The sequence below is a fragment of the Loxodonta africana genome, chromosome 14, assembly GCF_030014295.1.
Source record: "Loxodonta africana isolate mLoxAfr1 chromosome 14, mLoxAfr1.hap2, whole genome shotgun sequence".
Lineage (NCBI taxonomy): Eukaryota > Metazoa > Chordata > Mammalia > Proboscidea > Elephantidae > Loxodonta > Loxodonta africana.
The window spans coordinates 73,426,417-73,441,011 of record NC_087355.1 but is presented as its reverse complement, the minus strand read 5'-3'; the positions used below and the strand labels follow the sequence as shown (position 1 = coordinate 73,441,011).

The window sequence follows — 14,595 nt, the reverse complement described above, 5'->3', positions numbered from 1 at the left end:
GGGGGCTATGTTTACCTCCTTTAACTTCTCAAGGGGGAAGCAGAGTCAGTATCAATAGCCCAATGCTGATTTCTGTGAGGCGGAGGTCAGACGTGCCTCTTCTCTCTGCAATCTTTACCAGCTCTGACACCAACCGTCCCTTCCACAGCACTCTCTACTTCTCTGCTGGGTTCGGTAATTCATTGCAATGGCCACACAGAACTCACAGACCATACTCATGATGAAGGGGTTTATCAGGGAAGTAACGGTTACAATTCAGGCTCAGGAACACTCAGGATACAGTTCTTCCACCGGGACAGCCTGTTCCCAGCCATGCTCGCAGGCATGCTTCTCCTTTGCCCTAGGCCTCTCCCCAAAGGCACTCAGCTTTCTCTCTTCATGGGCCAGGAAGCTCACCATGCTGTCTCCTGATGCCGGGTCTCTGCCACTGCTTCTCCAGCTCCCTATCTCCTGGTTCTGGAACTTCTCAGCTCAGGGATCCTGGGTCCGAAGGATGTGCTGACTCCTGCTTGTGCTTTCTTGGCAGTGGTGGTATCTTCTCCTTTCCTGCCTCTAGAATGGCTCATTTCAAACCCAGCAGGATGGCAAAACTGACCAATACCTTTAGTGGGCCTTAGTTACCCTATCACACAGTCCTGCCTAATCACTCAGGTGGGAGTTACAAGATAAGGGCTAGACAGGCCACACACAAAAGTGATCTATCACACTGCACCTCGTGGGAGTCTATCAGGAGTAACCAGTTGTTTTCTTACTCTTCTCGAAAGATTTGAATAAGGAAAATGTGATGTGTCACCCTGTGCCCAAACATGAAGACCACAGTCACAGAGTGTAAGACCAGGCTGAACACGGGTTTTAGGAACAAATAGAGCTGGTTGCAAAACCTCAGACAAATTCCCTAACCTGTCTGAACCCAGGTTTCCTTCTCTGTGAAGTAAGAGTGATAACGCCTACTCTTTCCTATTAGTAATGAAGAAAGGTCCGTAAATTGCCTGGCACGTGGTAGGTGTTCAACCAACGTCGGTCTCCCCTGGCCACTGTTGTGTTTCAGGAATATATGCTTCACAATGGGCCACACGCTCGCATTTAAAAGAGCAATGGGGTGATAGGTGGCCCTGAGGATCCCTCTGGCTCTAGGATTCCATGATTTTCCATCACCAAGGCCTAGAAGCCAGCCAAGGAGCCCTGGTGGCACAACCGTTAAGCTCTTGGCTGCTAACTGAAAGGTCAGCAGCTCGAACCCACCAGTGGCTCTGTGGGACAAAAGACCTGGCAATCTGCTTCCATAAAAATTACAGCCTAGAAAATCCTCTGGGGCAGTTTGTACTACATCACATGGGGTCGCTATGAGTTGGACAGCACACAACAGAAACAACAGAAACCAGCCCTCCTCCAGGCCGTGGATATTAGTTAAGACATGTTTGTTTGCAAGGGCAGAAACCCAACTCCTACTAGCTTTGGCAAAGTGGGAGTTTCTTATATAACTGAGAGGTTCAAGAACAGAGCTAGTTCCAGGCACTGCTATATCCAAGGATTTAAACAATGTTATTCATTCTCCCTCTGTCTCCACTGCCCTCCTCACACTCTCATCCCTGGTATTTGCACTCTTTTTATCTCTTCTCTGTTTCATTCTGAACTCTACTGTCTTTAATATAGTGGGCAAGATGGCCACCAACAGCCCTAGATTCACACTCTCTCAGCTTAGCAAGTCCGGTAGAGAGAAACATCTCTCTCTTTTGATATCTATATATTAATCAAAGGGAAAACTCTAATGGATCCTGCTGAGATCCCCACTCCTAAAACAATCACAGTTGCCACAGTGGCAAGGTACATGCCCAAGAAACTACTAGCTGCTTAATTACAATTAACCTCACATTTAAGATTTTTTAATAGTGATACATTTATTTTTATGGTACTTTTTATTTATACAAGTGATATTGGTTTCCCATCTTAGTGCCTATAAAAAGTTTCCTCTTTAAAACAGCTTCATTTAAGGAAAAACGAAGTAGGTCAGTTGAAAGAAAAATAAGTGAATAATAATAATATAGACACGGGTAGCTGTGGACTAATTTGCTGGTGGAGTATGCTGAGGACTGAGTCTGAGAAACAAACACTTAGTACAGAAACAGGAATTTTCTCTCCCCAAGGAGCAAAAAACCAAACACTGTGCTCTTGTTGGTCTACCTAACAACTAAATATTTTTTCTGTATTAAACAAACCATTATTCACTTATCTCTGACAACTAAATGTTATTTCTAATTCTCAAAGCTTTAGCCCCGGTCACCAAGTGGATTTGTAGTAAGATCCTAGAACCCTCAGCTTCTGGCTGGCAAACCAATTCCCTAGATATACTTGTGTATAGCCAGCACTTCAAGATGTGGGCCTACTGTATTCTCTGTTTCAGAGAGAGACACACAAAGGTGGAGTTGATGTGAAAATCGCTTGTCCTGGAGGGAGCCAGGGTGATTGTCCTTGAGAATAGAGGGGACCATTCTCCTGTGGTCATCCAAGGCCAGCTGGCCCAAGGAGTACCAGCCATCTCGGGGGCCAGAGTTTCCAGTACTGATTTCCGCACATATCCACATGTAAAGTAGCAGCTGGTCCCTGGTGTGGATGACCACTTGGTCTTCCAGTTAGCCAATTTCAGCCAGAAATAATTTCTGAAGACCAGACAAGGAAAACCTTATGGGTCACAACCTAACATTGTTCAGTTCACTTGCTTTGGGCAAGTCATCAGAAGGGATCAATTGCTAAAGGAAGACATCATGTTTGATGAAGTAGAGGGCCAGTGAGGGCATGGGAGATCCTTGGTGAGATGGATTGACCCAATAGACACAACAATGGATTCGAACATGTCAGCAATTGTGGGGTGGCTCAGGACTGGGCAACATTTTGTTCTGCTGTACGTAAGGTCCCCATGAGTTGGAGTCAACTCAGCGGTAGCTAACAACAGCAATGAATACTATCCACTCACCTTTTCAATTATTTTTTCCAGGCCAAAGCAAAAAGTCATCAGCGTTTTGATGTGGACCGAGATGTCAAAAAGCTACACAAAGCCTGCAAAGGAATGGGTATGAAAGATATTTTGTTTGCTAATATATATTTTAAGTTAATTATGTGAACTTGATCTCAAGCCGAACTTTCCCACGATTTTAGGAACATGACCTCCCACTTGTTTTGTGTATACTAAGCTAATCTAAGTTGACCATTTCTAAGGATCACTTTATAAAAGGTCTCCAAGTTAAAGGGGACAGGGTGTTATGCTAAATGGGTATAGAGGAAGTTTTGGGGAGACAAATAGTGATGATGGTTGCAAAAAAAAGTTATACAGAGAGTGACTTGAACAGAGAAAAATGTTTGGAATTAACAATACTTCGAAATGCTGTAGGGATCTGATTCTATCACTTTCTAAAAAGCCATACTTTAGTGGGGGTTTTTTTATAGTCAGGTATTCCCAACCACTCACTGTGGCTTGCTAAGGTCAAATGTTGGCATTCTACCCATGCATACGATGAATTAGACCATTTATTTCACTTATTTTGGATGAGAGATACTAGGGAATGGAGCCCCTCGGGCCATCACGTAGGCTTCAGACATCTAACTCTCACCTTTTCTTACACTGGCCAGGTGAAATGAAGAGGGCAGGTGAGGTGGGTGGGTCTAGGGGAAGACGAGGGAGTGGCAGGATGGTATGCATGGAACCCTGGTAAGGGAAGGGTGATCTCCATCAAATTGGTCTGCATAGTAATGCTATTTGTTACCCTCCGCCCCAACCTGCAGTGTCCTCAGTAACTCATGTAGCTTGTCTATTTGCATCATCTGGAGAATTACCTCAACTCTCTCAAATTGATTCTTTACTACGAAGTCATAGAATAAGTCACATCTTCCTTCATAAACTCTGGTGTATGAAACCCACAAAAGTTCAGGTTGTTAGAGGAAAAAGAGGCTTTTGATGACACTTTTCAAAGAAATACTTTGCAAAGAATTTTTTTCATGAGCCGTTTAAGGTGGAAAGTAATATACATTGGGAGTCCCTGGTGGGCTCCATTGCTAACCAAAAAGTTGGAGGTTCAAGTCTACCCAGAGGTTCCTCAGAAGAAAGGTTTGGCAATCTGCTTCCAAAAGCCTTGAAAACCCTATGGAGCACTGCTCTGCTCTGACACACATGGGGTTGCCATGAGTCTGATTCAACTCCATAGCAACTGTTTTTTTTTTTTTGTGTGTGTGTGTGTGTGTGGTTTTATACCATAAAATATTTTATTTTTCAAAATGACACAAAGCTTACATTTCCTCAGTTTTTTTTTTGGTGGGGGGGGGTGCTGATTTCCTGGCGTCCTAAATGCGTGTTTGGTCTGCATATTGGGTAACCCAGAATGGCCCCCACCTATCACTGATGCTTCTTGTCATCTCCCCCTTTGGGCTCAGGCACCCTCTCCCACCCCCACCCCAGCTCCCAGGTTCCTTACCACCAGCCTCCACCCAGGTTTGACTCCTTTGGGGCCCTCCCAGCACTCTTGTTCTGAAGAGAATGCCTTAGTCCCGGGACTGTGTGGGCCCCAATGTCCATTTATTCCCTCTGAAACATAAAGGGATGTTTGTCATCCTCTCTCCTAGGACTACGGAAACATAGGCTCTCAGCAGTAAACACTGCCTTGGAGAGTATCTATTCCCCCGTTCTCGGTTAACCCAGCCGAATACTTTGTCAAAAATATAATTTCAATAGGTAATCAATATAAAATTTATCAATGGGATATTTTACATTCCTTTTTTTACGCTAAGTCTTTGCAATCCAGAAGGCAAGATTCTCCCCATTAGTTACCTCATCCATCTGCCCTGCACCCCCATTCACAAAGGAAAAACAGGGAGTGCGAAGCCCAGTGTGTTAGTGGAAAGACTGGCCTTGGAACACCCTAATCCTGAGACAGGGCTGAGCCCCTCAGCTCCACAGGGTAGGCTGTGGCTGCGTTTGAAGCCTGAGAGGAAGGTGAACTCTCTTGCCACCCTCTTGCTGTTGTTGAGAGGTGCCTTCCAGTGGATCTTGACTCATAGCAACCCCTCGTGACAGAGTAGAACTGCCCCATAGGGTTTTCTAGGCTGTAGTCTTTACAGAAGCAAATCACCAGGTCTTCCTCCTGAAATGCCACTGGTGGGTTTGAACCAACAACCTTTCAGTTAGCAGCCAAGCGCTTAACCCATTGCGCCATCGGGGCTCCTTCCGCTTGCTGTTAGAAGCCTGTATCTGGCTCATGGGTCCCTGGGGACTTTCCCACCCAGTGACCGCTATCTGCTAAAATATGACTTAGTATCTTCTCAGAAAAGGAGCCCTGCTGGCACAGTGGTTAAGCACTTGGCTGCTAACCCAAAGGTGGGCAGTTTGAACCCACCAGAAAGATGTGGCAGTCAGCTTCTGTTAAGATTTACAGGCTTGGAAAAACCTATGGAGCAGTTCTACTTGGTCCTACAGGGCCGCTTTGAGTTGAAATTGACTCCACAGCAACATAATTCGTTTAGTCCTGGTATCGTCTCAGAAAACTGTGGGCAAAGCAAAACCGAGGAGGCCCTGAGGCAATCCTAAGGCTGACCATCACCCTGTTCTGACCTCTACCCGTAATTACTCCGCTGTGTCCAAAGCACAGTTAGGACTGAGGTTTCTTTTCTCTTTTTTCAATCTTTCCCAGAACTACTGGGGACTGGCCCCAGTGTCTCAAACCACTGTAAATGTTTACAGGAAATTCTTCAGCAGCTCGACTGCTTATATGACACGCACGTTGTGAAATGCGAAATGAGGTCACTGCTCTGTCAGTCATGTCTTGGTTGGGCCGAGGAAACAGTTCTGGGATAAACCTGAGATCCAGCTGACTTGAGGGAACTCTAGGGGTCGCGTGCATGCCCTCTTCTCAGCTCCAGGCTGTTGCTGAGCTCTCTGGTCTCTTTTCTAAAGCATTTCAGGATGGGAAAGCCTAGAACACACTTTTTTATATGTGTATTAGTTTGATTTTCCTGAATTGCCCATACAATAGTGGACTACGTGGAAACCCGAGTGACAAAGTGGTTAAGAGCTACCACTGGTAATCAAATATGTCGGCAGTTCGAATCTACCAGGCACTTCTTGGAAACCCTTTGGGGCAGTTCTACTCTGTCCTATAGAGTCGCTATAAGTCAAATCAACTCCACAGCAACGGGTTTGGGTTTGGTTTTTGGCTGTGACATTAGAGAGGGTTTTCTATTGGTTTCTCAGTATCTGAGTATGGCAGCATGCAGCTTTGCAAAAATGCAGAGAGAAGGTTCCACCATAATGATGTGCAAATGTCTCCATCCATCCATTCATTCTTTCATTTACGCGGGTTTGCATGCATTGGAACATCCATTCATTCAACCGGTCATCTGATAAATATTGAGGGCCTTCTACGTGGCTGTATCAGTAGATAAAACCCCCTGCTCCCACCGACCTTGTAGTGTAGCGGGAGAGACAGGAAGGAGAAATGATAACGCAAGGGACACAGAGGGACGAAGGCTGCACCTGGCCTGGAAAAGTCCAGTGAGTTGAGACCTAAAGGAGGAGGAGCGGGAGTGAAGGTGAGAATTAGGGATAAAAGTGTTCCAGGTAGAAGGAACAGCCCACACATAGACCCAAAGGTGAGAACGAAAGTATCGTTTTTTTCTGGAACTGCAAGTAATTTATGGAGTTGATTAAAAGGAGGCCTGGGGGAGGGTGAATAGGTGAGACTTTGAGAGGGAAGTGGGAAACACTCCAATGGGCCCACATGTGCCCTACTAAAGAGCCGAGAATTTCTTCTGGATTTGAAGGGCTCTACATTTAAAAAAGCGAGCCCTGGTGGTACAGTGGTTAAGAGCTAGGGCTACTAACCAAAAGGTCAGCAGTTCAAATTCACCAGCCGCTCCTTGGAGGTCCTATGGGACGGTTCTACTCTGTCACATGGGGTCACTTTGAGTCGGAATTGACTTGAAGGCAACAGGGTTATATTAAAAGGAACTTGGTAACAGAGTGGTTAAGCACGCGGCTACTAACTGAAAGGTCAGCGGTTTGAACTCATGCGCAGCTCCACGGGAGGAAGATGTAGCAGCTGTTTCCGTAAAGATTTAGAGCCTTGAAAACCCTATGGGCAGTTCTACTCTGTGCTATAGGGTCACTATGAGTCAGGATCGACTCTACGGGGCAACCGAGTTGTATTGAAAGGTTGGATGCAGAGGAGTGACTGCCTGTTTAGCACTTCAGAAAGGTGGTTCTGACCACAGTGGGGATGCTGACTGGAAATGGTGAGAGTAAGGCAGGAACCAGGTGGGGTGATATCAGTAGCTCAGCTGAGAGATGTGCTGGAGGACAGAGAGAAAGGGGTGGATTTGAGACATATTAAGAAGGGAGGATAAAAGTGTCACTTTAAGGACTGAGGTGTGCCTAATCGAAGCCATGATATTTTCAATCACCTCATATGCACGTGAAGGCTGGACAATGAATAAAAAAGACCAAAGAAGAATTGACGCCTTTAAATTACGATGTTGGTGAAAAATACTGAATATGCCATGGACTGCCGGAAGAATGAACAAATCTTTCTTGGAAGAAGTACGCCCAGAATGCTCCTTGGAAGCAAGGATGGCAAGACTTTGTCTCATATACTTTGGACATGTTATCAGAAGGGACCAATCCCTAGAGAAGGACATCATGCTTGGCAAAGTAGAGGGTCTGTGAAAAAAAGGAAGACCCTCAGTGAGATGGATTTACACAGATTCTGCAACAATGGGCTCAAGCATAGCAACGATGGTGCAGGACCAGGCGGTGTTTTGTTCTGTTGTTCAAAGGGTCACTATGAGTTGGAACCGGCTCAACAGCACCTAATAACAACAAGAAGAAAGGAGAATAAAGAGGTCTTAATGTGGCTAATCATAATGACCCCATGTACACAGAGTAGAACTGCCCCATAGGATTTTCTGGGCTATAATCTTTAAGGAAGAAGATAACTAGGTCTTTTCTTCTCAGTACTACTCGGTGGCTTCGAACTACCAACCTTTGTGTTAGTCATTGAGTGAAAACTGTTAGCACCACATGGGGTCATCATGAGTGGGAATCAACTCAAGGCAGCTAACAACAATCCAACAAGTGTGGCTGATTGGATGTAGGGTGAAGGAGCCAGGGATAAGCCCAGAGTCCTGGCTGGCAGAATGCAGTGGGCATTCCAGGGGAGACAACGACAGCAAGGATCCAGGCCAGGGTGTGGAGGCCCTGGACCTGGGCAGGGGCACCCAGAATGTAAAGAAAGGGGCGATTCGAGAGACACTTGCAAGAAAAGACACTCCTTTTGAGGTGAGACTTCTGGCACTCAGAAGTTGAAAAAAGATAATGACACAGAGGAAGTAATTGGATCCACATTACGTCGGTGAAGCTTCAGGAGGAAACAAAGAGGAACAATGTAAATAACAGTGTTGGAACAGAATCAGAAGGAGGTAACTAATTAACTCCTGCTATTTATGCAAGTGAGCTCATTCTCCGGCTGGAATCAAATAGCTAAAGCTTTCCAGAATTTTGGAGGTGGACATGATCCTTAAGCTTAAGTGACTGGTCCAAGGACACAGAGCTAGATGTAGCGCCAGGACCAGAACACGGGTCTCTGAACACCTAGGTCAGTGGTCACTTAGTCCTCGCACTGTCTTCCCAGATATGACTCAAGGCCTATATCTTTTGTGTTTGTGTGTGTGTGTATGCGCACGCACGCGCGCGCGCGCTTTAGGTGATGATTTACAGAGCAAATTGGTTTCTCATTAAACAATTAACACACATACTGCTTTGTGACATTGGTTGCCAATCCCGCGACGTGTCAACACTCTCTCCTTCTCTACCCCAGGTTCCTCATTTCAATTCATCCAGCTTTGCTGTCCCCTCCTTCCTTCTTGTCCTTGTCAGAGCCTGTATCTTGATCTCCACTCAATTGTAAACACCTGGTGGGTCAAGAAACAGGCCACGCTTTTTTTTTTTTTTGACGGCTTTATTGAGATAAAATTCATATACCATCCCACTCACCCATTTAAAGTGTACAATTTCATGGTTTTTAATATATTCAAGGATATGTGCAACCAACACTACAGTTAATCTGGACCATTTTTGTCACCTCAGGAAGAAGCCCATACTCTTTAGCTATCACCCACCACGGCCCTACCTCCAGCCCTAAGCAAGCATTAGTCTACCTTCTGTCTCTATAGATTTCCCTATCCTGGGCTTTCCTATGGACGGAGTCATGTAATATGTGGTCTTTTGTGACTGATTCCTTTCACTTAGCATAACGTTTTCCAACTTCATTTACATTGTAGCATATGTTGGAGCTTCATTCTTTTTTATGGCTAAATAATATTGCCTCATATGGCTAATACCACATTTTGTTTAGCTCTTCATCAGTTCCGACTCATACATAGCCACCCTATAAGGCAGAGTAGAAGAGTCCCATAGGGTTTCCAAGTCTGTACATCTTTATGGAAGCAGACTTCCACATCTTTCTCCTGCAGAGTAGCTGGCGGATTCAAACCACTGACCTTTGGGTTAGCAGCTGAGTGCTTAACCATTGCACCACCAGGGTACAGTGAGTCTAAATCGACGCAATGGCAATAGGTTTGGCTTGGTTTGGTATCTTCATCGGTTGATGGACATTTGTGTTGTTTCTACTTTTTTGGTTATTATGAAAAAATGCTGTTGTGAACTTCTGTGTACATGATCTTGTGTGGACAGATGTTTTCATTTTTCTTGTTGTTTTTGGATGCTGTTGAGTCAATTCCGACTCGTAGAGACCCATGTGACGGAGTGGAACTTCCCTGTAGGGTTTTCTTTACAGAAAGGAGCCCTGATGGCACAGTGCTTACTCGCTGGGCTGCTAACCAAAAGGTCAGCGGCTAGAACCCACCCGTCACTCCATAGGAGAAAGACGTGGCAGTCTGCTTCTATAAAGATTAGAGCCTTGGAAACCCTATGGGGCAGTTCTACAGAGTGCTATAGGGTCACTATGACTCAAGATCGACTCGAGGGCAATGGATTAACCTTTATGAAAGCAGGTTGCCAGATCTCTCCCGTGGAGCCTCTAGGTAGGTTAAAACTGCCAACCTTTCACAGTTAGCAGCCAAGCACTTTGTGCCACCGGGGCTCATTTTTCATTTTTCTTAGAGACACACATATATGTGCATATGTGTGTGTGTATTTGTGTGTATATATATATACACAGACACACACATGCCTATATGCATATATATGTATGTATATATACATATATATATATATGTAAAACCAACCAAACCCGTTGCCATTGAGTCGATTCTGATTCATAGCGACCCTATAGGGCAGAGTAGAACTGCCCCATAGAGTTTCCATGGAGCACCTGGTTGATTCCAACTGCTGACCTTTTGGTTAGCAGCCGTAGCACTTAACCACTACACCACCAGGGTGTATATATATATATATGGGAGTGGAATTAAGGAACAGGCCATACTCAGCCCTCTTTCAACCACAATGCCCAGCACCATGCTTCATGGAAGGTGGGGGCTCAATGGATATTTGTTCTGAGTGAGTGAAGAGAATACTTCATCCCATTAGTGCCAAAGGATCCATCTAGGTTCAACCTGAGCCTTTGGCGTTGTAATCTGTGAGCCCTGGCTTCCCTGGTCTTAACAAGCCTCCATCTTGTTTCTTGTTCACCGAGGCTTTGTTGCTTTCTCCTGTACACTCTAGGAACCGATGAAGCAGCCATCATTGAAGTCTTATCAAGCAGGACATCAGATGAGCGGCTACAAATAAAGAACAAGTACAAGGCAACGTATGGCAAGGTGATTCCCAGGGGCCTCTGCCGCCGTGCGCACGGTCTTGACCTTGACCCCTCTGCTTCCTCTGCTTTTCAAGGCGGGGATGGTGTCTTTAAAGCTTTATTGAGTTAGTCCGGGAAAAGTAATGAAACAATCATTTAAAATTTAATTGACTTCAGAAAAGCTGAAGTTGCTTTGTTAACTTAATAGCCTGTAAAATCTATATTCTTTAACTCATTATTTTAAAAATTAACTTCATTTTTCCATTATACCTTGAATCATTTTTTTCCACTCAATTTGGACTAATTCCACATATCAATTTACAGATAGGCCAGTGATTTGAAAATCAGTCCCCACAGGTGGGTCTTAAAATATGCAGAAGTCTTCGCTTATTCAGCAGTCTTCAGGAATGAGATATTCTTCACAAGTGACTGTTACAGAAAATTGGAACACCTCCATTTCATTAAGCATCAAAACCTCTTTTCCTTCTTGCTTGCTTTTTTTTTCTGTTATGTACAGAAATTTTTAAGTATGCATTAGGCTTTTTTTTCCTTATTAATATATAATGATTACAATTTAACTTTTTCTTAATGTCATACGGATTATTGCTATGCAAAATGAATATCAATTATGCTGCATTCTAATTCATTTACAATTTCAATCACTATATAGAGAGAGAGAGAGAGGGATTTCCCCACTTCCTTATCAATGGGCAGGTAAGGATCTCTTTAGGCCTTGAACTCAGCTATATTTCAGATGACTGAGTGCCAGAGAGATGGCTTAGAACCACAAAACCAGAAAATGTTAGAGATGACCGAGACCAAGTCCCTGTATCCGAGGGGACGCATTCCGCTCCAAAGAGAGTGCCCTTCCTAGGTAGCGCAGCTCGTTAGCAGAAAAACAGGACTAGAAGGAGGTACCCTCAGCCTGCTTCTCTATCAACATAAACACACAAGGATTTGCTGCCACGTCTGCCACTTATAAGAGCAGGCAGTTGGGGTTTCTCTTCTCTGTAGTTTTATGTAATGCTCACCTGACCCAAAAAATATTTCTCATCTGTGGGTGAATACAGATCACGGAGTTCAGACCAAAGGCTTCACAGGATACGGTGTTAGCTGTAGCAGCTGCTGAGGGACCTGACCCAACCCATTGCCGTCGAGTTGATTCGGACTCATAGCGACCCTGTAGGACGTAATAGAACTGCCCCAGAGGGTTTCCAGGGTTGTAATCTTTATAGAAGCAGACAGCCACATCTTCCTCCCATGGAGCAGTTGGTGAGTTTGAACCACCAACCCTTCAGTTAGCAGCTGAGCGCTTTAACCACTGTGCTAACAGGGTTCCTCTAAGGGATCAAGGCAATACTATTACAACCACCTTTTAAAACTGCAGATCCAGGGCCTCAAACAAAAAACTTCTGTGTTTTTCCTCATTTGAAGTCCCTAACAGCATGAGAGGAACCCTGGTGACATAGTAGTTAAGAGCTCAGCTGCTAACCAAAAGGTTGGCAGTTCGAATCCACCAGCCTCTCCTTGGAAACCCTATGGGGCAGTTCTACTCTGTCCTATAAGGTCACTATGAAATCAACCCAAAAGCAACGGGTTTCTGGCTTCAGCATGAGATGATAATAATAATAATAACAACAACAACACTAACTGAACATTTAAAATGTGCCAGGCACGGGGCCCAGTGTTTTCATGGATTGTCTCATTTAATTCTCCCAACAACCCCATGAGGCAAGTCCTGTCATTATCCCCATTTTTTAGAGGAGAAAACTGACACTTGGTGACTTTAAGTACACTCCCAAGGTCACAGAGCTACCATGACCTGTGTTCCCAGCCACCAGCCTACACTGCTGAGTAGCCAGGCCTTTCCTATGGTATGTAATCTGAGGGCCCTGAATGCCAGCTGCCCACATTGTGTCTGTCCAATGGCTGTCGCTGCGTGATATACCTGCTTTGAGATTCTTCATTTAAGTTGGGGCATGGATGACCCAGTTAGACAGAAAGCCTGCTCTTGACGCTTTCCTTATTAAACCAGAGGGAGAGAGGTGGGAGATGGCAGATCACTTGTGCTAAGAGGCTGCTCAAAGAAAAGATGAAGAAGGATGCTTGTCAAAAAGAGGGTGTCAATGAAAACTTCACCTGCTTCCCTTTCCCTTTCTCCTACCAGAGTTCTTTCTCACCTGTGCCCCTTTCAGGAGTTAACAAGATAACTAAAGGCACTATACATCCCACTTTGCCCAGAACCAAAAAAATTAAAAAACCCTTTGCCATTTAAGTCGATTCCATCTCATAGTGACCCTATAGGGCAGAGTAGAACTGCCCCATAGGATTTCCAAGGATCAGCTGGTGAATTTGAACTGATGACCTCTTGGTCAGCTGCCAAGCTCTTAACTGCTGTGCAACCAGGGCTCCTTGCCCAGAGTAGTCCCTGTTTATTTCTGTTGTCCCTCTGCAATGATTAATAGTGCCCTCTTTCACTCTCTAAAGCATCCAAAGTTGGATGGTAAATTATCTGGTCACCCTAGAGATAACAGACTTGTTTTTCAGGTCTTTCTAGCTGAGTGTTTGGGGGCAAGTCCTTCACCTTTCCCAGGTTCAGTAAACAGGCATCTCCTGTCAGCTTCACAAGGCTGTCATGAGGACCAACTGAGAAAGTTCTGTAAACCCTACAGTGTTATGCACATAAATGATGATTGTTACTATGAGTCCCTCTCTGGGGTCTCCAGGCCTGATGAGCAGTCATGGTGACTGTCCTCAAGAGCAGGTCACTCTTACTTGTAGAGCTCCTGTTGAGATTTCTCCCTGTGTGTCCGTGGCAGTTTTCCTGTGGACCCTGAGGTCATGCAGCAGGAAAAGCAGACACCTGTCCCTGTCCTCTTGGGCCATTCCCAATCTGGTCTCTTACTGTGCCCCTACAGGACCTGGAGGAGGTACTCAAGAATGAGCTGAGCGGAAACTTTGAGAAGACAGCCTTGGCCCTTCTGGACCACCCCAACGAGTATGCTGCCCAGCAGCTGCAGAAGGCCATGAAGGGTCTGGGCACAGATGAGACAGTGCTCATCGAGGTCCTGTGCACGAGATCCAATAAGGTTAGTCCCAGCCGAGCCCTCAGCCCCCAGCAGAGTGTCCATACACCCATGAGTGAGGGTTGCTGCAGGCAGAAGGTAATCTGCTCCCCTGGATTCTACCCATGGGATGGGCAAGTGTCTGGGAAGAAGCAAGTCTGCAAGGCCCACACACAGGACGGATACCTCTTCTAGCTTCCCAAAGGTCAGTCTTGGTCTTTCCAAAAGAGTTGTGTCTATCCATCTAGCTCTTGTCTTTCCAAACTGATGCACAGTTTATATGCAGGAGGCAGGATTCTTCTCCATCCCTCCCAGCCTGATTTTGCTGGTTTTCTGGCAGGAATGACGCATTCGGTAGTCCAAGCACATCTGTGTAGCTTCCTCACCCATGGCTGTCATCTAGTGCAAAGTGCAAAAAAGACTGTAACGGGCCAGGGAGGCAGGGGTGCAGAGAGGCTCCGGTGAGCACGCCAGTGGTAGCCAGCCCCTCTCTGGAGCCTTCTGCATCCATCTATCAGCAGACCGCTCCCCTTGTCCCTCCGTTTCAGGAGCTGGAAAGAACATTTGTTAAGTTCCCAGTAGAAGTGCATTCGCCTTAGGTTCTGGAAGTCACGAGGCCGAAGGGATTTGTCAAGAGTAAAGAGGGTCCACATATCATTAATATGAGACCCCTTCTCTCCTCCACAACCACCTTTCACAGCAGAATGGGAGGCCCAGTGAGGAAAATGCCAGAAAAC

General features: G+C 45.4%; 1 protein-coding gene across 1 annotated transcript in view; it reads left to right on the top strand.

The window, feature by feature from the left end:
- Positions 1-14,595, top strand: part of ANXA13 (annexin A13) — a 64,471-nt gene that overhangs the window by 30,763 nt on the left and 19,113 nt on the right. The window contains exons 3-5 of the mRNA XM_003408178.3: positions 2,993-3,068; positions 10,721-10,815; positions 13,712-13,882. Of these exons, the coding sequence (XP_003408226.2) occupies positions 2,993-3,068; positions 10,721-10,815; positions 13,712-13,882 (342 nt within the window). The remainder of the gene's footprint in view (positions 1-2,992; positions 3,069-10,720; positions 10,816-13,711; positions 13,883-14,595) is intronic.